The sequence below is a fragment of the Cyanistes caeruleus genome, chromosome 23, assembly GCF_971803275.1.
Source record: "Cyanistes caeruleus chromosome 23, bCyaCae1.hap1.1, whole genome shotgun sequence".
NCBI lineage: Eukaryota > Metazoa > Chordata > Aves > Passeriformes > Paridae > Cyanistes > Cyanistes caeruleus.
Window position 1 is genome coordinate 3993998 of NC_141723.1, and position 23060 is coordinate 4017057.

Consider the following 23060-nt stretch of genomic DNA (forward strand, 5'->3'; position numbering starts at 1 on the left):
TTTCTTTTTTTGCCTGTGCAAAACACTGGGAAAAACCAGATTATACCCCTGGAATGTGGGTTTAAAAATGTAGTTTTGAATGGAATGTAGGTTTAAACAGGGAGCAGCTCAAGACAAATGTGGTCCCAAACCAGCACAGCTTTGGGGGAAATGTGGATGTTCCTGCAGCTCAGGGGTTCCCAGATGAGCCCTGAATACCCAGGGAGCCTCTGCAAGGCTGACAGAGGGCAGGAAAGGAGAGGAAGTAAAAAACCCGATCTAATTTCCAGCCTTTTAATGGTTAACATCTCTTTAGATGAGAAGGGGAAGAGCTGTAGGGCTGAAGTGCTCGGCTCGCTGTGCTGAAGGGATTTGGAATTCTCTGCACAGCCCCTGGTACCCACAGAGCACCAAACAATCCTTCCAAACCCATCTCAGGAGGGCACAAAACACCAAACAATCCCTGCAAATCCAGCCCAGCAGGGCACAAAACACCAAACAGACCCTGCAAACCCATCCAAGGTGGGCACTGACCCCACAAAACACCAAACAATCCCTCCAAACCCATCTCAGGTGGGCACTGACCCCACACCCTGTCCCAGCCCCTCAAACCCTTCTCCTTCACCCTGCTGACTCCTGAAATGAGTAAAACTCAGAACTCTGTCCCAGCAAATTGTTTTTGTCTCTGCAGAGCCAGGGCTCTGCTCCTTGCTGGCATTTACCTTTCGGACCATCTGTACAAAATCCTTGGAGTTCTGAGGAGAGAGCCCTTGGAGCTGGCAGGTACAGGCCTCCAGGGAGGATGCATGAGCCACTATCAGGATGTTATTTCCTGAAATAAAATGAGAAATACAGGCTGAGAAGGGAGGAAAAGCCGGATTTAGGGGCTGGTGCCCGAGATCAAGCAGCCATTTAAAACATTTTATCAAATAATAACAGGTCCAACTGTGAATTAAGGGGGAAATGTGATTTGTTAACACGTTTAGAGCGCTTCTCAATTTTCAGGGTAATGGTTAACTCACTCCTACTTGGTTTAAAAATGCTTTCTGGAGAAAACAAGAATTCCAGTGAGATTTCAGCTGCCTTGGGAAGCAGATGCTTTTTGCCTATGCAAAAATTAATTCCTGTTACAACAAACACTTTAATTTAACTTGCTGGCTTTCCACAGTGGCAGCTTTACATTTCCAGCTCCAGGATTCTTTACAACCAATGCCCCACTGTGCTTTTGAATTTTGTGTGCAAACCATTAAAAATCAAAGCTTAAAATGCAGAGACAGGTCAGTGAGATGAAATCAGTGAAAACACCAGAGTTTAGGAATTCTCAGATTGTTGTGGATGAACAATAACAGCTAGGGGTTTTTTAAAAAATTCAATATTGTGTTTGGAGAAATGGTCTAAAGTTTTTATGGGAATAGAATTTGGAGGAGGAGCTTGGACAGGGGAGGGAAAATATCCCATTTAATGCTGGGAACACACATCAAAAGGCAAATAACTCATTTATTCCCTTGGGAAACATCTGCCATTGGGTTGGGGTCCCTAAAATCATTCTGCTATTTAACTTTATGGACCTCTCCTCTGAGAGTATCTGAAGTGATAATTCTGGTGCAGGACTTTCCAATGATTCTGGGAGTGAGGATGAGAGATTCAGGTCTGGGAATTCCCTGAGAGGGGAAGATTAGTCAGGAATATTGGAATTCACATCCCAGCCCCCCTCTGCAGCACTCACCTTTGCCTTTACATTCACTGATGATCTCCTTTGTGACTTGGTAGCTTCTGCTTATGTAGGTATCGTAAGACTCAGAAACCACCAACTTGCTGACAGGAATATGAGGTCTGTGAGGAGAAAACCACATCCAGTAAATTGTAAAAATAAAGAATTCTAAGTGCAAGGCCTGTGAGCAGAAAAACACGTCCAGTAACTGATAAAGGAAGATACTCTAAGAGCAAACTGTGATTCATCTGGAAGTACCTGTTCTTAAACTCAAAGCCCCCAAGGAGCTCCTTGGAAACCTGAAAGATCCCAGAACAAGGAGTACTGGAAAGAAAACCTCCCTGATCAGAAAGAACTGCCCAGTTGATGTGGGAAATGTGGTTTACAATAAGCCAAATTTTATTATATATATATTTTATATGTAGTTTTCAGCACAGCAGCCTCAAGCCTGCTCCAATTTGATTTTGGGAACGTCAGCAGCTCTTCCAGTCAGTGCCTGAAGGTCAAAACTCAGAAGAGTTTGGTGTTAAATCTTGAAACGAGCGACCCCAGACCCTGTCAGCCCCTCTCTGTGCTACCTGTAGGTTGTATCAACGCTCAGAGTAGCTGCAGCTAAATCCACAGGGGGGATCCAGGCTGGCAGGGTGCTCCCAGACACCCACTTGGTCCACTCAAACAGGCCTGGCTCTATCCGGATTTTCAGGTTGTTCTCCTGTTGCATACCTGGAAAAGAGGGAGAGGAGGCCAGCTAGCAATGGAAGTAGCTGGGGAGGGTGGGAGAAGCTTTAATCCTTCGGTTTGATTGTTAATTTGTTTATTTTCTATGGGAAATTACATATGTCATGTGTTTATTTAACGTATGACAGGGAATGTCAAGCTCTGGTGCAATTAGAAAAGAGTTCCTTATGGATTGTGTTAATATAAAATATATTCCTATGGAAATCATAATTAGGTCCATGGTTTTTATCTGTTTGTCAGTGTTTTATGGAGAAAATGAGGAGAATTCAGCCTCTGCCCTGTGGGTTCTTACCTTTCAGGATGTTGTGAGCTGTCTGGACACACCGCAGGGATGGGGAGCTGTAGATGTAGTCTACAATGGTGTTTGTTTCTAGCAAAGCTTCACCTGCAAGAAAGTTTTGATCTTTGTGAATAAATCCAGGTAAATGGCACTGCAAGGAGCTGCTTCTCATGTGTCTGGCCAAAAAGCAGCCAGAAAAATTGTAAAGGTCTTGGATTTCATTTTGTTTCATTTGTAAGGCATAAATCAAATGCTTCAACACAACTCAAACCCAGCTTAATTCAATTGGCTGGGTTCTCTGCTAGCATAAATCACCATTTCATTACACAGGTGGGAGATCACTGCAAACGAGATAAGAATCAACTCCACTGTCAGGGTTGTTAATGTTCCTGCATCAGGGTCTTTAATATTCCTGCGGTGCCTGAGGGAAGCAAAGGAGAGCAAGCTCAGGCTTGCAGGGAGCAGCAGCCACCCTTTCCTCCTGTTGGGAGAGTGGCAGCAAGGAGGGGACATTGATTCTGACAGGGCTGTCACCATGGCAGGCTGACCTGGGAATGTCTTGAGTGAAGTGGGATCATTTAGGAGAGGGACATCTACCTGTCCCCTGTGTCACAGGGAGCTGCTCACGGGCTTTGGTCATCACAGGGACTGTGATGAGGGAGATGAGGTTTCCTTTGGAAGAGAGAAATTGCTGGGGAAGGTGAAGGGACTTGGCAAAGTTCCTTGAAAGATTTAAATCCCGTTAGTTCAGGGAATCCAATCCATTTTTTCCTGCCTTGACTTTTCCTTTCTCTGGTGGGGGGTGTGGGAGGAAGACAGAGAAGGTCGCACGGTGCCACCAGAGCTGCAGCCGCATCCTTGGACCCTCGCATGCCAAAACATGTCCTTGGAACCTCTTAATGCCACCAGCAAAGTGTGTCCTCAGACCCTTTTAATGACACAGCAAACGTGTCCTTGGAACCTTTTAATGCCACCAGCAAATTGTGTCCTCAGACCCCCTGAATGCTGCCAGGAAAGTGTGTCCTCAGACCCTTTTAATGCCACAGAAAATGTGTCCTCGGACCCTTGAATGTCATCAGCAAAGTGTGTCCTTGAACCCCTTTATTACCACTGGGAAAGTGTGTCCTCAGACCCCTCTAATGCCACCAGCAAAGTGTCCTTGGGGCTCTTCAAAGCCACCCAAAGTGTGTCCCTGGCCCCTGGATGTCACCAGCAGAGTGGGGTGCTGGCAGCCTCCCTCTGTCCTGTGCAGACTGCAAACCCTGCTGCCATGTGGCCGGGAGTCTGAGCATCCTCCTCCTCCTGCTGCTGCTGCTGCACAGTGATTTACTTGTGTTCCAAAAAGCCAGGATAATTTTAGCTGCCCTAGTTTGGATGTGACCAGCAAGGAGTGCTCGGAAGGATTTGAGGGCTGGAGCTGGTGTCTTTAAGGGGCTGGGCTCCCCTCGTCACCGCTCTCAAGATGAGCTCTTTGGCTGGCAAAGGATTTTCTGTCTGCACACAAACAGGCTCAGAAGCCAGGGATGAGGGTGGGGAGGGTGGGAGAACACAGGAAATGGTTTGGGCTGTGTTTGTGACAATGTAAATCCAGGCAGGCTGATAAAAGGACACCGGTGTGGCAAACTGGATGGAAAAAGCACATTTTGCACGAGGTGACAGCCACACTGCTGCATTCCTCCCCAGCATGGGTAATAACAAAATCTTCCCAATGCACCCATCCTCTGAGGGCTCTGATTTCACCCCACGTCCCACATTTCTGCTTTGCCTTTTCCTCAGCTGCAGCAGCTGAAGGAGTTGAAGTTTCCTTTGGAAGAGAGAAATTGCTGGGGAAGGTGAAGGGACTTGGCAAAGTTCCTTGAAAGATTCAAATCCCGTTAGCTCAGGGAATCCAATCCATTTTTTCCTGCCTTGACTTTTCCTTTCTCTAATGGGGGGTGTGGGAGGAAGACAGAGAAGCTTCCTGGGCAAGGTCTTCATGGAATCATGGAATGGTTTGGGTTGGAAAAAACCAAAAACCTCAAGGGCAAGGGCACTTTCTAATACCCCAGGATGCTCCAAACCCTGCCCAACCTGGCCTTGGACTCTTCCATGGATGGAACCTGCACCACCACGGCCTCCCCTCACTCACAGGGAACAAATCCTTCCCAAAACCCCACCCAAACCCCCTCTCCTCTCCCTGCTGAGCAGCACTTACCCACGAGCCTCGCCTGGGTGCAGCCCAGCACGGTGATGGGAGCGTCTTTTTCGTAATCCCTGAAACCACCACTCCTCTGAGGTAAGTTGTGAGGCATATTCAGGTTACTGCGCATGTACCTGCCTGCAGGGAGAGGTGCCAAGCTGGAATTATTCCCTCAGACAGAAGCAGGAACATCACCCCTGGTTTTCCCCTCTCCCACCACCTCGGCTGTGCTTTGCAGGTCCTGCCTAGACCTGGCTCTTGGGGCAGTTTTTTCCCAAGTAAACCCATCAGGAATCTCATAAAATTAAATTAAACACCTCTTACCAGCTCAAAAGCAGCACAGAATGTTGCTAAGTATCTGAAATTTTTTTTTAGGACTGATTTCCCCAAAGAAAAGTCATTTCTATCCCACAGCAAACATTACACTTTTACAGGAGGCCGGAACATCAGAGCTCTTCAGCCAGAGTTTACAAAGAAGAGAGTTGTGAAATCATCCTTTCAGCACAAGGTTTTGGTGTTTTTCAATAGAACAAAGACTTTTAGGACACATTTCTGATCAGCTCTAAGGCAAACAGAGCCTAAAGTTATAATTTGTTCACCACAGTCTGAAACCTGAGCATAATACTGGGTTGAAAGCACCAATTTATGCCCCAAAACCCACTCTGAGCAGTGTTATTTTCATTTAGGACTGAGAGCCAGCAGTGCAAAATGTTTTCTTGATGGCAGAGAATGTTTTCACTGAACACTGACTACCAACATCATGGTTGCATTTTCTCTTTGGTGGTGCAACTGTGGAGTGTAATCACTCCTGCCATATTTTCCCAAATATTGGCAAATGGACTATTTCCGCCTTGGATGAATTTTTGCTGCTGGCTGCACAAAAAGCATCATTTTATGTTAAAACCCACAGCTTCCACCAGGCAGTGGCCACTTCTCCTTCCTCCATCAAATCCTGGGATAGCCCCGGGCTCACCTTTGGCATCGAAGCACTGGGACAGCCAGTACTTCCCAAAAACCACATCCATCCTCTCGCCGTGCCTGCAGACGAACAGGCAGCGCTTCTGAGGGCCTGGCTGGCTGCTTATCCTCAGGGGCTGCAAAGGAAGGTGATGCCTTCATTTTTAGCTTTCACATTTTCCAGGCTCTGCACTGGTAGCTAACTCTGAACTCCACACAAAGTGTCAGCCAGTTCTCCTCACAGCTCAGGCACACACAACAATCCTTCCCCAGCCCCACAGCCAAGGGCAGCGCTGCAGCTCCAGCCCCAAAAAGCACAAGCAGCAGGGAATTGAGGAGAGCAATCTGGGAGGATGGGACTGCATCACCTGCAGCTGCAATTGCACAATTCACCCCGAGATGGAAATGGACCAGAACTGATCCAAGTGTGAAACTCCTGAGCCGGGGCCCATCTTGGGTGGAGCCAGGGCCGGGCTCTTGCAGTGGCCAAGGTGATCCTTGGAAGGGCTTTTAATAAATCCCTGCTTTATTCCTTTAACTCTGGCCAGCCTCTGCTCCAGGAGCCTCTCCAGGCATCAAAGTGAGAGCAGGTTTGACCTTCACCAGAGTGGAGAGACTCTGAGCAAGCCACAGGAGCCAGCACCAGCCTCCTCCTGCTTTGCCCTTGTGCAAACATCACAGGGAAGGCTGCAGGGTTTATTGCTTTTATGGGTTTGTTTTTTTTCCCTTCTCTTTGGGAATTTATAATCCTGGTAAATTTACGGTGGTCTAAAGCTGCTGAAGGGGGCAGAGGCCTGGGCCTTGCCACCCCAGCTGTGGGGAGAGGGTTGTGTCATTCAAAAACTTCATAACTTGTGCTGCAGAGAGTGAGAAGATAAATTTTTGGGGAAAATCCATTCACTGGAAGCTGTCCCTAATGATTTCTGGCTGTGGGGTCCCTACCTGCACGTTCTGGCAGATGATGGTGAGCGGCCCAGCGTCCCCTGGCCCTTGGTCCTCCTGCTGCCTCCTCTCCAGAGCTCCATCAGCAAAGGCTTGAAAGGATGGGGAAGATGTGGTGTTCAGAATGGAGTAGGACCTGCCAAAAATAGAAAAATATTGTCTTTGGGGATGCTTTTTGTGCTCAGGCTGCTCTCAGGATGTTTCTGTAGCCTTTAGGAGGCGGTGGTAATTACTGCTGTGATGTTATTATGAAACATTATTATGTTATTTCATTATTACTGGGTTTTAGTGCTGCCCAGAGAGCACCGTGCCAGGTGATGCACACACGTGAGGAGACAAATTCCATCTCCACAGGCTGTTTCCTTAGAAACTATTTACAGAACAACTCCCAAACTTTGTTCTGGGAGGCTCTCTCCACCCTGGAACATTATCATGGAAAATGCCAGGACCTTCCTGAGCACCACAGGATGCTCACTAACATCGCCTGGGGACCAGTCCATATCACTGACCATGGACTTGTGGTCCCAAGCTTGGGAATTAATGGCTACAGGGAGTTTTCACTCATCCTTATAGCACGAGCTGTGGCTTCAGCAGAAAGCTGGGGCCTCTCCCTGTGCAGTTTTCAGAGTTCCTGTGCCCAAAACAGCTTCTACCCCTGGCAGGGACCTGGCACACTCAGCCCTGTTGTTCCTGCATTTTTCAGTGCCCACCTGCCTGGGAATTTATTCCCCCAGTGCTTCCTGTTAAAGGGATTTTACAGACCCCACTCTCCCTCGAGGGCCCTGCCTAATGAGGTCCCTCTGAATAAACCTCTTATTCCCAGACATTCAAGGACTTTGACCAAAACCCTGGGGACCCAAGTGTGACAGGCAATTACAGAAGCTGCCTGACCCTCTGCTGACTCAGTTACCTCTGCTTAGTCATTTAAAAAAAAAAAAAATAAAGAACATTATCAGGTAATGGATGTGGTCATTTACTTTGACAGAAAGAGCCAGAGCTGGCACTTTTCAGTGCCTTAAATACATCAGGAGCTGCTTCCTGATAGCAGAAACAGGATAAAATCTCAGAGGAGTTTCTCAGCTGTTAGGGTAACCCTGAGTGACTCTGCCAGTGGGACAAAAATAGGTCACCTGTGTGGTTTATATGGTTTAAAGGAGGAAAAAACCCACTATGATGTTGGTCCTGATCTATTATCTGGTGGAATTAGGGTGCAAGGATGACACTGAGTTCCCAACAAGGGCTGGCCCTGCCCTGAGGAATTGTTCCCCAAATTGCCCAGATGCTGGTGGAGCATTGGAGTCAGCACAGATCCATCCTCAGTGACCCCAGAACTTGAATATCTCAATATGAACAGAATCTCAATGTGAACAGAACCTCAGTTCTTACTTAGGACCCATCTCTATTTCTGCTCAAAGTGAATTTTGTCCACCTGTCAGCCCTTCCTCCCATTTAATCCCTTTCCTGCCTTGCCCCTATGATATTTTTTAGGGACACTGGTCTGGAGAATACCAAGGATGTTTTGGTTACCCCACTTCCCTTTGTCCCCAGGAGCTGCCACACAATTTCTGAGCCTTTCTTTCTCTCTAAGCCTTTTAACAAAGGCCACAAACGCTTCACCATCTATTTATAGATGACAGGACTTGCTGGGAATGGTGATGAGGCAGAGGCAAACTCTCTGTGTGCCTGGAGAAGAGCCACCAGCCTGTCTCCAGTGCTGCTGGAAAACACAAACTGCTGAGGCTGTTCCAGCTTAGTCATCTCCTAAGGACAGGTCATTGTTTGGAGGCCTTTCCCCAAAAATCCTGAGAGTTCCATCTCCTGTCTCCATGCTGCCTTGTGTCCCCTGCTCTGGCAGGGATAAATGGGGGGCAAATGGGTTCTGTTTAATGAATTCCCACCAAAAGCAAGAGGCATAGCCTTATTCAAAAGGTGAGGGCTGCATTCTCACTGAAGACAACAGCAGGCTCCTAAAAATCTTGCTAAATATCCTAAGAAACTGATCCTAAGTCCTTTTCAGCAGGGAATGATGCAGGGAAGACGTCTCTTCCCAAATTAAAGCTCAAGTTTACACCTTGCTGATCCCAGGCCTGCCCCAGAGGTGCCTGCACAGCAGTGCCTCCAGCAGCCATCTGCTCCAGCCCCAGCAGCCCTGCGAGTCAGAGAGAGCTGCTGCAACATCTCAGCTAAAAAAAAAAATATCAGCTTGTCCTCTAATCCCACGCTAGGGGAGAGCATCTGCTGCTCCTTGGCCGATGAGATGAGGCTCTGTGTGCCAGCTCCTTCCCCTCAGCGCCCTTCTCAGCATCCCTCCTCGCTTCCCCAGCTGAAATCCCGGCTGCAGAGCCCCTTTTTGCTGCCATGGGGCGGGGAGGGAGCGGCTTGACCTACCCGTGGAACACCCAGGTGCCACATTCATCCGCCTTGGTGATGTAGTTCTCAGGGAGCAGCCCCGAGCAGCCAGTGGCAAGGGAAATGCCATAAATCCAACCCTCACTCGTGCTGGTCTGCTCCACTGGGGACATGAAAATGAAATCCCCTGGGACCAGCTCCAGCTCGTCGTCGTTCTGGGGGGTGTAGGGGTAGATCACTTGCAGAGTCTGGGGGGTGAAAAGCACAGGAGGGTTGTTAATGGAAGGAGATCTCCAGCAGAGGGGTGATTTCCTGGGATGAAGCAAGCTCCAGAGCGTTACCTCGTGGTTGACGAAGCGAATGTCCCGGGAGAAGATCGCGGCCACCCAGTCACAGCCCAGCTTGACATCGATGCTCTGGGCCAGCTTCTCCAGCGTGGGCAGGTGGCTGCTCTGGAAGTGATAGGCCAGGGTCACGTGGAGCTGCTTCTTGTGGGGCTCCACGTGGACATCTGCAATGGGGAGAGGAGGGTTACAAACCCCTTTCTGCCAGGTTAGGTGATGCCTGGGGAAGGCTGAGCTAGGGCAGAGGCTGGACAGATTTCAGGATAAAGCAGGGATTTATTGAAAGGCCCTAAAGGACACATCTTGGGCACTACAAGAGCCTGGCCAGGGCTGCACCCAAGATGGACCAAAAATGGTCACAAAATGGATGATTGGTCACGAGATCTCACATTTTTATAAGCTTTGGTCCATCTGCATATTGGGGTGAATTGTCCAGTCCCAGCTGCAGGTTATGGAGTCCCATCCTTGTTTTCTCTCTCCAGCCCAGCGCTGTTCCTGCTTTTGGGCCTGGAACTCCTAACGATTGTCCTTGGTATCAAGCTGGAAAAGGAATTGTTTTGTCTGCCCACTCTGTGAAGAGAGCTCACTGACACTTCATGTGAGGCTCAGAGCTGCACACTGGGCTGGGCAGAATCTGAGAAATATGAAAGCTAAAACTTAAGGCATCGAGAGCCTGCGGCTTCTAACAGGAGCTGCACTTGCAAAGATGCTCAAGTGGAACAAATTGGAGTTCAGTTGGAAATGCTGTGAGTGCGAGGTCTCAAAATTGCACCCCAGAACAAATGATCAGAGATTTGGGGTCTGATTCAGCCCTGAGTCACAGCAGGGGCATCCTACAAACAACGGGTGGTGTGACAACTGGTTTCCTGCCAAGAGACCAAAAAAAAGACATTGTTCCAGGTAAGAAAATCCAGGAAAATTTCATGAGCAGCTTATTCCAATATAAGGAGGTTAAAAAGCACAGTTTTTACTCTCCCTCCATTGTTCTCTCTGCTGCAATAAATTACAAGTCCATGGAATTTGCAGGTTTGTGCAAGTTGATTAAATCTTTTCCCTGGAAATTAGTTGGATTATCAGTTTAGTCACTGAGGGTGAGGTATTCCCAATTTGTGGAAAGATAATAATGATTCAAAATGATCCTGCAGAAAAAAAAAGGACCTGCATCAGGAGATGATTCCAGGTGAAAATACATGAAATATTTGGGCTCTTCCAGTAGATGTGGAAATCATGGGACACGTTATTTGCATGTAATTTATTCCTGCTTATTCAACCAAAAATTGCAATTAAATTTGACTGATTATTCAGTCACAATTGCAGCTATTCAGAGGCTTGGCTCCAAGTGCCAGCCAGGGGCAGCTTTGCAAGCTCATCCATCTTTTTTTTGTTGTTGTTGTTTTTCATCAGCAATAAAAAATATGTTCAAGATCTCTGAAAAACACCCCAGAGACTTTAATGTGATAACCTGACCAAGCTGTGTCTGCAATGCAGCAATTGCCTTCCCCTAAAAAACCCCAATTTGGCCTGAATTGGAGCGGTCTCAGGGGCAGAAGATTGTTGGAAGCCACCAATGTTTCTTTCTTCTGGGTCAGTGGGGTTTTCTTTTTTGATAAAAATTGCATTTTTGGCTGTGCTGGAGGGAAACACTGATCCCACTCTCATGTGGCTGCAGTGTCCTTGGGCCCACCCAATGCCTTCCTTCCAAAACCTTCTTTTTAAAGATGAAATTCCCTCCGTCTTCTAAAGGGAAGGGAAGTTCTGGCAACGTGTTCCAGAGGTTCTGGGCACTTCTGGCTCCCTCCTCTGGAGCAGGGACGGACTCACAGCATTCCTGCATGGCTGTGGGGTGCCTGCCCAGCATGGAAACACACAGGAATGCAGAATTTGCTGCATCTTGATGCATTTAATCTCCAGGACAAGCCTGGGATAGGGAAGGACTAATCCAGTTGTGCTGTGGGCAGTCCAAGCTGAGCTCTCCAGTGAGGGAGGGTGGGAGGATTATCCAGGGAGATGTTACAGTGCTCCCAGGGTGTTTGGAGGACACTCAGCGAGGTTGTTCAGCAGTGGAGACCACGGGAGGTTCTGGTTCTTCCACCTCCAGAAGCAGGAGAGGATCAGAGATGGACACAGAGATGGAGCACCGAGGTTGGCAAAGACACCTGGGGTCCTCTCCCAGAGCCCTCTTCACACCACAGAAATGCAGTGAAGAAACCACCACGGCCCTCTGCAGACCTCAGAAACGCAGTGGAGAAACAACCACGGCCGGGGAAAGTTCCGTGGTGGTGGCTGGAGGCGGCGAGCGGGGCAGGAAACACCGAGCCTCGCTCAGAGCAGCTCTGTGAAAGGTGAAGGAACCAGCAAATGTCAGCTTCCCTTTCAGAAACAGCACTGGAAACTGAGGGTGAGACATCTCCCTGCTGAAAAGACAAAGCACCCAGTGGAGTGTTCCCCACAGTTTTCACTTAAAAATCAGGGATTTGCTTTTGAGCTTTGCTTCTTGGTGGCATCAGAGATTTGGGGTTCTGAAAAGGCCCAAACCGTGAGCTCTGGCAGCTGCTTTGCTTCCTCATGGCATCCAAACTTTGGTTTTTCTGACAATGCCCAGGCTGAGCTCCTTCATGACACAAAATTCAGGTTTTCTGACAATGGCCAAGCTGAGTTCCTTCATTGCATCCAAACTTGGGATTTTCAGGCAGTGGTCACCCAGGAGCTCCTGGCAGCTGCCAGAGCAGTCACTCACCTGCTTTGGAAGCCGCCTCTGCAGCAAAGTCTGCCGCAAACTTCTTGAGCACCTCAGCGCTTTCCTCCTTGACGAAGAGCCCGATGAAGTTGGAGGAGGTGTAGAGCTCCAGGGGCAGCGGGGCAGGGAATTTGCATTTCCAGCGCATCACCGTAGCCTGCAGGGCTTCCGTGAGAGCATCCACCTTGCTGTCCTCGCACTGCCAAGGAAGCAGGACAGGCAAGGCTCAGGAAAGGAAAGGATGTGGGTGGGTGTCAGTGGTCTGTCCTTTCCCTCATGCAGTGAGAAAAAGCACAGGGGCATGGGAAAAAAAAAATAAAGCTATGTTTAGAAATCCTCGGCCCCTCCCTTGTCCTCAAAGCGGGATCAGCTATCCCCAAGTAACCTTCCCAACCTCCCCCCACCCATCCTCACGCTGAGGATCACTGGAGGGGATGAGAATTTGGTCTTCTGCTGCTGCTGTTCCCTGAAAACAACAGCTTAAAAAACCAATTACCTCCTCCAGAAGCCCAGGCATGGGCAAAATCCCCCCAGAAACCGGGATGAAGTCTCCAGGCTGAGCCTGGCATGGAATGGCTAAAAGAGAGAGGGGAGAGAGGAGCAGAGCTTTACCATGAAGAACTGGCAAAGGGTGATGTGTGGGAAGATGTTGTGAGCTTTGTTCTTGCCACAGATCTGCTTTGACTGCTGCCAGAACTCCGAGAGCTTCTGTGCCAGGGGCCCGGTGGGGCGCAGGTACAGGACGTACTCCCGGGGCAGGGTGTCATCCAGGAACGGGTCACCCACGTGGGAGAAGAGCCTGGCAGGCAGAAAGAGCTCTTCAGTTGAGAGATAATCACAGATTTCCCCCCCCAACAGAACCAGTTTCCCCCTTGCTGGCTCATGTTCAGCGTCCCTTTGTGGGAAAAAGCAGCTCTGGTGGGTCAGGCAGAGCGGCGCTGCCTCACTTGCTGCCCATTAGCGCTGCTCAGTAATACAGAAAATTGGGTTTTACTTTCAGGCTGATGCTCTGAAGATCTAACCCAGGTCACTGCTTCTGCTTTTTCTGCCTTTCAGAGTGCAAAACACAGGGAGGAGAGTGCCAGGAATCGCTCCACATCTCTGAGAAGGCAGCTCACATCTTTTCTGTTCCTTCTCTCACCTGTTCCTGCTTTTGCTGCAGATCACAAACCCTCTCAGACCAGGCTCATCTCTGGATTGTTTATTTCCAGCACTTCAACAACACCTCACTAATTCTGCAGGTGCTTTCCAGACAACACCCCTGCTTAAACATTCCACATCCTAATGGCTGAAGCCCTAAATTCACCATTCCTTCTGCTTTTTAACATTTATTACTTCATACCAACCAGTCGCATGCTGCTTGAACACTCCTTCCACCTGTGGATGCCAGCGCTTTTTGTCTGCAGAGAGAGCAAAGTGAAAAGAGAATTTCAGTGCTGCTGGGTCCTACTGCTGTGGGTTTGGACACTTGTGGGGTGCCCTTTCCAATTCTCTCACCCTTTTTTTTTTTGGATGTGCCACCTGATAAATCCCCATGAACTGTTTGAAGGGCAAAGTCATGCAGCCAGCACAAAATCTGAAATATGGACCTCTGGGTTTTCCCATTTCCCCACGTTTTCAGAGAAACAGCAGCATTTAATGGTCTCTTTGCTGGGAATTTCAGCATGAAACACCAAAGATTTGGATCTGAAAGTGCAGGAGTTGCATTGAGGAGAAGTAAAATTCAACTGCCACGAGAGGGCAGAAAGCAGAGATTTTCCAGATTAGAAAAGTTCCCTTTAGTCCTTGCTATACTCAAAGAGCTCTTTTGCTCCTTTCCCTTCAGGAATCCTCTAAATCCCTTTTCACTCCATCTGGGAACATCCAGCTCTCCTGCTCAGCAAGTTTTCCAGAGCAGACCAGCACAAGTTAACAGCTTTAAATGTGGAATTGGGTTTTCCAAATCGTGTTTTCCAAACTGTGTTTCCCAAATTGTGTTACCCCCAGCCCTCAGCCATGTGCTGTTGACTCAGCTGTGCTTCAGCCCTGACCTTGCCTTCCCCACCCCTTGAACACATTTTTGCTCGTTTGGAGGGTAAGAGGAAGGCAGAAAGATAATGCTGAAAAAAAATAAAAAATAAAATAAAATAAAATAAAAATAAATTAAATTAAAATAAGAATATAAAATAAAATAAAATAAAATAAAATAAAATAAAATAAAATAAAATAAAATAAAAATAAATTAAATTAAAATAAAATAAGAATATAAAATAAAATAAAATAAAATAAAATAAAATAAAATAAAATAAAATAAAATAAAATAAAATAAAATGGCTTGTGTTGCAAATGTGTGATGATGAAAATACTTCCTCCCCAAGTGGTTTTGCTGCCCTCATCTGCCAGCATTCCCTGGAGATCAGCAGAGTGCTGGGCCCAGCAGCTGCCCTCTGGGATTTGGGATTTGGGGTGGGGAACACTGTGGGTTGGTGTTTCTGCCTCGCTGACCTCGCTCTGCTCTGGAAAATGTTCAGTGCAAAGCAGCCACTGCTTCCCTTTGGAAATCAGCTCAGTCACAGGAGCTGATATGGGGGGACCTCTCTAAAAGATAAGGGGAACTTCTCTAAAAGATAAGGGGAACCTCTCTAAAAGATAAGGGGAACCTCTCTAAAAGATAAGGGGACCTCTCTAAAAGATAAGGGGACTTCTCTAAAAGATAAGGGGGATCTCTCTGGGAGCAATGCTTGGGGATTTTTCCTGCCCTGTTTCCCTCATTTGCTGTGCTGTCCTTGCTCAGTTCACCTCCCCTCCCCTCCTGTCTGGGTTGTTTCTGCTCTTTAAAACGAGAGATGTGACTCTGCAAAACTCTCCCCTGACACCTGTGAGGGAAAACTGCCCTCCCAGAAAAGCTCTGGCTCTGCAGTGAGCATTTCTCTGGGATTTCCTCTGCCCAGAGCTCTGGAGGAGCTGTGCACAATCCAGGTTCTATCCCCCACCCCTGGGACTCTGCTCCTTCATGACCTGATGATTCCCTGGAACAAATCCCACTCTGCTGGAATTAACTGGGGACCCTGAAGGGTGGCAAAGAGCTGAGGCTGGACCCACACTCTGATTTCTAGAGCTGCCTCCATCATGCACACGGACAATCCACTCCCTTTTCAATTTCATTTTCAGTGTCAGGAGGAAATGCTGCATACAGCAAACAAAGCCAAAGGATATTTTTATCCCAGGACCTACAGCTGAGCGATTTCTTTCTATTTTTTTTTTTTTTTCCTTATTTTTTAATATAGTGGAAGGAATGGTGCTGATGACTGATAAATCTCTGCTTCCCTCCCAAAATCCCACCCTGACCAAACCCTGGAGAGAAACCCATCCCCCAGCTCCCAGGCAAAAATCAGTTTTTTAGAAGTTGAGTACTCAAAACTGGCCACAGCCATGTGAAACTGGCCTGATTTTCACAACTGCTGAGTGCAGTGGGAGCTGGAAAACACATCCTGCTCCTGAGAAATCCAGGTCACTTAATTAGGTGACAAATTATGGCTTAGGTGCTCAGATTTCCTCATGCTGGGTAGCAAGAGTTGGCTGGAGCATTGCAGAAAAAAAAAATAATTGTGACTCAGATGAACCAGAAAAGAGGAAAAAGCAAGAAAATAACTTATTTTTCTGAATTTGCTAGATGGTGCCACTGAGTAACTATTTCTGGTGATGCAAAATGGGTTTGGGTAGGGCACGAGAAGCTTTGTGCAGCATTTCTGGTCCCCTGAGCCACCCAATTCCTCCAGCTCTTGGCTTCTGCTGCCTCGGAGATGAAGTGCAGGGAAATCATTTAACAGCACCCAGCAACATGGAATAATCCCTTTGAACAGACAGAGGTTCTGTGCAACTGCAGGTCTGGAGAATTTGGGGAAAGGGGGAAAATAATCCTAATAGGAATGTTTTCCAAATGCACAGCAGGAATTTTATTCACCAGGAAGAATTAAATGTGTTTTATTCTTTAACCTCAGAGGCCTCCCCTTGACACTTTTCAATGTCAAGGCCCAAGGAAAACCTTTCCCCACTCAATCACTGGTTAAACAGGATGAAATATTGCCAGGAAACATCCCAGCTGACCCCTTGGTCCAAAATATTCCAGCAGAATTGGTGTTGCTGCCCTGGCCCACACATTAATGTGTAAATGGAGCCCATTTTAACCCCCAGCTCAGCTGAGGGCAGAGCCCAGAGCTCTGAGTGCTGCTCTGAGAACTTCACTCCTCGCTGCTGAAGGGATTTTGGCTCCCTGACACTTCTGTCTGGGCTGAAAAAAATAAGAGGAATGTCAATTCAGCTTGAAATATATATCAATAAACATAAAATATAATGGCCAAGCCCCATTTGCTTCAGAGGAAATGACTGTAATGGGGAACGAGGCATTAACCATAATGAGAACCTCTGGCCTCAGAAGCACCACACAAAAATCCTCCCTCTGCTGAGTGCTCTGCCTTCTGCTTCCAGTCCAGTTTAAAAAGTGTTTGGCTTTATTCAAGCCCAGCTTAAAAAAGGAGGAGCTGCCAGTGGCAGTGAAGACAGTGGGGAAGGCACTGCAAACAGCAAGAGCAAGGCATGGGGGGAACTGTTCTGGGATAAAATATAACGCAGATATAGATACAGCACTAAAAGTGTGCAAACTTCAGGGGGTTGATGCCCCAGCAGGGATTTCCATTGGCTCTTCTTTAGTTTCACTAACTGTGCCATCAGCAGAGCTCTGCCTGCCAGAGGGACCCGGATTTATCTGGAATTTCTGCTCTCAGAGGCTGCAGAAAACGCCAGCAGCAGCTCCTGCCTCAGCCCCAGCTCCACAGGCACCGAGGGATTTGGGAATGAGCCCTGGAGGGATGGAGGAAAGAGAGGGAATGACCAACTCTGCCCTTTCATCCCATCCCTCAAGCCCACACAAACTCCTTCCCCCTGAGCAAATCCCCTCCCAGGGATGAACTCACCACCTGAGCCTTTGGCCCATCAAATATTTTGTACACATAAATATTTATTTTTTAAAAAATTATGATGGAAGTACTTGGCTCTCCTCATCAGGTCCCACTCACAGCCCTGCCTGGCAGGGTAAAATAGGAATTACAGCCCATAATTTATGCCAAATAAGTTTGAAAGAAGGATGCTGTCAAACAGAACATTTTTCCTCAGGAATACAAAATAGGCACCTTCATTTTTGCTTGTTTGTGCCTATAAAACATATTTATATAAACATATATTCAACTAGCTCTATGTATCTATTTAAAGCTTGGCTTTTTCCATCTCTGTTGGTTTCTGGTAAAAGAATAGAAAGCAAAATGCTGGCTGGCTCCAGGGAATGAGGAAAAAATAGGAATTTTCTGGCTGCAGCTGCTGTTTGGAGCAGATCTGTCAGTGCAGGTACAGGTCAGGAGCCCAATATTTAAATTTCTCCTTGCCTTATGTGGCAAAGTCATGGGCTGGGAGGTCCTGAATTCAAACTGTGCTCTATAACCTACAGGAAAGCTGTTAAAAATTCTCCACAAACAGTAAAATTCCCAGTATTTTTTGTGGGGTTTATTTCCAATTTGCCCACTGAGTGACCTTTACAGATTCCTGAATTTTTGCAGTTTTCCTCAATTGTTTATTAACAGCCCAACAAGGGAAATGTTTTAGGCTTTCATTAAACAATCACACATTGAGGAATAGTTTTGGCAGGAAAATTTCTGTGCATTGAATGATTTGGTTACGTGAAGTGGGGAAAAACACCCAAATTCCTGGGTGCCATGAAAATTCCTCAATTATTCTGCACACAAAACCAGCCACAGCTGTTCCTCTAAAGGTGCTCTGTTCCTCTGAATTCTCAACATGCAGAATTCACTTGGCCACCCCCAAAAAAAATCATATGATGCCACTTCTGTTCTTATTTGGGTGACCTTCCTGCTATAAATAGGGACAGGACAGGAAGATATCACCAGGGATCCAGTTCCTGTTTAGGCCAGGGGGTTGGGGATGTTCCTTTTCTGCATCTGTGAAGGAAAAAACAACAAAACCCTGCGGTGTTTTTGCGAGGAGAACGACTCTGGTACGAGGATAATTAATTTCTCTCCCTTCACTGAGTTTTACCTTAACTTCTCCCTCTGTTTTCCTGCCCAATGACAGAGATAAAACCCTGCTCATGTTGAATTCACTGACTTTAATTGCAGCCACATCCCCCCCCAGGAACACCAGCTGGTTTTACACCCTGAGATTCCCTTTGGGAACGTTCCCAAGCACTGAGCTCCACCAGCAGATCCCATGGAAAACACCCAGGTCCTGCCTGGAATACAGGAACTTCCAGAGGGGAAGTTCTTGGGGACTGCGAGATCTCTGCTGCGTCCTGCAGGTCACGTAAATGTTTATGGAAGGTGCCTGGTGGGGCTGGAAATTCCCTTCCTCCCTCTTCCCAAGGGCTGGTTGCTTCTTCCCAGCTCTGGAATAGCAAACTCTGGTAGCAGGGAAGAGAGGGAAAGGGGAAATGCGGTCAGAAATAAATCTGGGAAACACGCTGCTGTGTGTTTGCAGCCTCCATAATTTCAAATTCTTTTTTTTTTTTTTTTCAGAGGACCAGCAAGCTGCAGCCTGGCCACAGGAAGAGGAGGAGGAGGATGAGATGATGGTTTTTATGTGCAAGGAATGAGGGCCTGGGCACGTGTCTCTTGCTTTTTGGAGTTATGTAAGATTTTGAAGGCGGCTTTCTCTCCCCACATGTGCACCAAGTCATTCCCTAATCCCCTGCTCAGCCAGCTTGTTAAAGCACGAGGAGAGGGAAGTACAGGCTTGTAAAAAGTGGTCGGGATAAAGGCAGGAATGTAGCAGCCATTTACCATTTTCAAAGAGATACAGGGTTTAAAGAGGAAGCAGGATATTCCTTTCCTCACAACAAGAGTGCAGCTTTTTATGAGGCGTGGGCTTGGCTGTCCAGCTCCTGCCAGCCCTGCAGGATGCAGGAGGAACAAGGCACAGGTTTCTGGGCTGATCTGAATCGGTCACACCCCATCAAAATTCCTCTGGCCTTTCATTCTCCCCTTCAGCTGCAAAGCCCTGTCATTAGGTTTGCTTATAATCCTGATATTGGTTTTCTTTTTAATTTCTGTTTTGGATGACATTTGCTGTCTGGCTTCCTGGTTCACTTCCTTCAGCTTCTTTCCCCATGTGCTAATCTAAAAGTGCTGCTCAAACAAGCTCTGAAAATAGCAGGAGGCCTGAAGCTGGGAATTTAAGAAAATGATGTCTCACAATTCCCTAATAAAACCCACAAAAATTGGCAGCACCTCAGCTGCCTGCTTCAGATTCCAAACTGTGATTGCAGGACAGTGGGGACTCGGCTGAGGAAGGAGAGAAATAACTGCTGCTGCTAAAGGTTTTGCAGAATTGTGACCATTAGCAAAACAGATAGAGCTAACACAAATAAATCCACACAGAACTGGAGCACATTCAGCAGGGGCTCGTCCCCTTCAAACACCTGATTTTGAGAGCGGCCAGAACGCTGCAGAGTGACCACGAGTTCATCACTCACAGGGAGCAGCTTTCATCTCAGAGCTATTAATCCATTTTTAGCTAACCAGCAGGACAATGTCTTTGCAAGGAGCCAAGCTGGAGGTTTAAGGATGCTCCAATGCACCATCTGGAGGCTCAGTGATAGCCAGAAAAGGAAGCAGTTGTCACGCTGATTGGAAAGAAATGAAGTCCCTCGTTTTGAGGCAAACACAACGCTTTCCTCTCCCTAATTGCTCCTCTCCCTATCCAGGAATGAGATTTGGCACAGCTCTGCTTTGTTTCCAAGGTTCTCCTTGTTGCCACGGCCTGTTTCTCCCATCAGCAGTGGGGTCGAGGCTGGTGGAGCTGCCAGGTGGCTGCTGCTGGCACCCCACAGGTCCCCAACGTGCCACCTCGGCATCTCCTGCCTGTCCATCTGTCACAGCCCTTCTGCAGCTCCCAGCACAGCCCCCAGCCCCTGCTGAGCCCCCCAGCCTCATTCAGAGAGGTGGAAAAGCTCCCTGTGCCCCCTTTCTGCCCCCCGTCCTCCGGGCAGCCCCACTTTACTCCGCTGTGCATCAAATTTTTTATAGATCTTTAGGAAGAGAAGGGGAAAAAAAAAAAAAAAAAAAGAAAAAGAAAAGCCACAAGTAGCACTTTAAAGTGCCAGTGTTAACATTTTCCAGCTTCTTGGGGTTTCAAAACAGGAAGTTTGGGGGCGGTGCAGTTGCACAATTTGGCAGAAAGCTGCGGTTCTCTGAAGCTGGTGACACGGGGCCATACCAGGAACTGGAGCCCTGACGGCCACCAAGGATGTGACTTGCTGGGAATGATCCTCAGTGGGTTCTGATGTGCTGCTCCTGTGTGGAGGAGCCTGGCTGAGCATCCCTTGGCTCACAGTGGAGAGCTGGTTTGTCCTCCAGAGTCTGAAGGAAGCTGTGCTCAGGGGAGATTTCCCAGGCTGAGAGAGGAAGAGAGCAGAGATATCGCAGCCCAAAGGCCAAAAGCAGAGTGCTGAGCTTGGTTTGGATCTTGTGAGGAAACCTGGGATGCAAAACTCCTCCTGGGTGGGAGTCCAGGTCTTTGGACCTCAGAGGGGCAGTCAGGGTGTTGGGCTGAGCTTGCCTTGCTTGACAGAGACGGGATTTAGATTGAGGTGCAAACAACAGCTTTTGGTCAATACTTTGTCAGGGTGGGTTCTGCACGAGCAAATCACAGAACCCTGGGATGCTTTGGGTTGGAGGGGGCCTTGAAAATCACCTGGTTCCACCAGGGACACCTTCCACTGTCCCAGGCTGCTCCAAGCCCCGTCCAACCTGGCCTTGGACTCTGCCAGGGATCCAGGGGCTGCCACAGCTGCTCTGGGAAAGCTCTTCCACAGCCTCAGCACCCTCATGGGGAAGAATTTCTTCCCTAAATCCATGCACTGTTTCAGTCCCTTTCTATCCAGTGAGGAAGGGAATATCCTGTGCTTGCCAAAACTGGGTGAGTTCAGCCACTCCCATCCTGCACTCAGCTTAACTCGATGTTTTTTGCCCTGATCATCCTTTGCATTATCCCCTGCAATGCTCATTCTGAGCCTTTATTTTCCCCTCAAGTGCTGATTTTCCCTTCTTTAGGGGCAATGTCTCCCCGTCATGGGGACTCTCAGAGGCTCCGTGCGCTCGTGGGCTCACAGCCCTGCTGAAAAGGCAAACCCTGGAGATGGAAAATGGGAAGTGGACGCCTGGCGAGAAGCTAAGCCTGCTCTCACACCTAAAATAGGCAAAGCAGCAAGAAGGAAGTCTAAGAAATTAAGGAAGGTGGAAGGAAGAAGAAGGGTGGGGTGCTGAAATAGTTGGGTCAAAGGCAAAAAAGAAGAGACCCAAAATAGCCTCCCGCTCTAGACAGCTCTGTTCAGGAAATTTTTGAAGCCTTGTTGTTTTCAGTAACACACGAAATTCACAATATTCCAAATTAGTATTCCTCACTTTTATTTATTTATTTGTTTTTTTTGGGGTCATCTAGAGAAGACCAATGTTTGTTATGTCAATATTCATTATATCAATATTCACGGATCAATCAATATTTGATTCAATATATCAAATTCATGGGAGATCTGGCCAAGAAGCCCAGAATGCTGTAGGAAAAGGGGGGGAAAAAGAGGGTTAATGCAGCAGGTGACAAGGGACATTTGCCACTGACTGGAACACCCCCAGCACAGAACTGGGGCTGGGAGTCCCCTGTGAGCTCCATTTGGGTGAGAAACACTCACAGTGCTCAGCCTCCTGCCCCGGAGATTTTGCAGTGTGTGGTTACAGCTAAAGTCAAAGTTTCCATCGGGGGAAAGAGAAAACAAGTGAGGCAGCAAGCTCTGCTCAGAATTTCAGCTTGGGGAGCTGGATTTGGTCTCTTTCAGGTCAGTTTGGAGTCCTCAGGTGATACAAAAGCGATAAAAATGTACAATTATTTTGCTGTTATAATCACGGTAAGCTGTAAACTCGTGGCCAGGCGTTAAACTCTAATACCAGAATAAATATTAAAAAAGACCCTGCAGTGTCTGGCTCAGTAATCTGGATTTTTTTACAGGGGGCTTAACCAAGAGACCCCAAAAAGTTTCAACAGGGGATACAAAGGAAGGGTTAAAAAAACCTCACATTAAAAATAAACATGTTTGAAGCCTAAAAGGGAACAGGAAATGAAGAATTGTGATAAACTGAGAAACAATGAGATAAAGAAGGATCTAAGAATTTAATGAGAAAACTTCACCACAGACTGGGAAGATTTCCCTGCGTACTTTCCTGATTTTGTTCTGGCCTGTCAGCTCTAAGTGCAGAGCCTTTTTATTCCCGCTTCTGATCCTGCAGAATATGTCAGTGAATTACAAAAAAAAGCAAGAGGAAGACTTTAATGAGACCTGGATTTAGTAATTATCCCTACACCAAAGAGTATTTATGCATCTCTTTAACTCCAAGCGTGTCCTTACAGACTCCAGGCCTGCTCTTATGCAAAGCAGGTGCTGCAAGGTTATTGCAAATCAAGGCTTTGGGTCTCTTCTTCCTTCCAGCACAATTTCCAGGGATTTTAAAGCGAGTGTTTGCTGTGATAAAAGGAACTTTGTTCATCTCCCTGAAAACCTGGGGATTTGACGCTGGCAAGAACACAGGGGTGTGTTTTTTGCTGGAGTGTTTGCTCACAAAAATCCCCTCCAGCAGGAAAAGTCTGGCAAAACCCTCAGTCCATGCCCTGCATGGTCCCACTCCATCCCCTCAGCACAGCATCCTCCTTGACCCACTTCATGGCCTTTAATTAAAGACTCCCCAGTCCAGCAGGTATCACAAAGCACTCCAGGGCTTAATTCCTGTGTCTGTGGGGGGAAAACTTCACCT

At 47.6% G+C, this 23060-nt stretch overlaps 1 protein-coding gene across 2 annotated transcripts in view; it reads right to left on the reverse strand.

Moving 5' to 3' along the window:
• The window catches only part of UBASH3B (ubiquitin associated and SH3 domain containing B), a 58460-nt gene that overhangs the window by 4150 nt on the left and 31250 nt on the right, over positions 1–23060 (reverse strand). The window contains exons 2-13 of one of the 2 annotated variants that reach the window (XM_086861513.1): positions 13563–13616; positions 12829–13015; positions 12217–12415; positions 9477–9646; positions 9175–9383; positions 6787–6922; positions 5861–5981; positions 4903–5025; positions 2721–2813; positions 2269–2413; positions 1706–1812; positions 702–811 (exon numbers count right to left, since the gene is read on the reverse strand). In XM_086861513.1, coding sequence (XP_086717639.1) covers positions 702–811; positions 1706–1812; positions 2269–2413; positions 2721–2813; positions 4903–5025; positions 5861–5981; positions 6787–6922; positions 9175–9383; positions 9477–9646; positions 12217–12415; positions 12829–13015; positions 13563–13616 — 1654 coding nt within the window. Of the gene's footprint in view, positions 1–701; positions 812–1705; positions 1813–2268; positions 2414–2720; positions 2814–4902; positions 5026–5860; positions 5982–6786; positions 6923–9174; positions 9384–9476; positions 9647–12216; positions 12416–12828; positions 13016–13558; positions 13617–23060 lie in introns of both variants that reach the window. The other variant, XM_086861514.1, reaches the window with a different exon arrangement.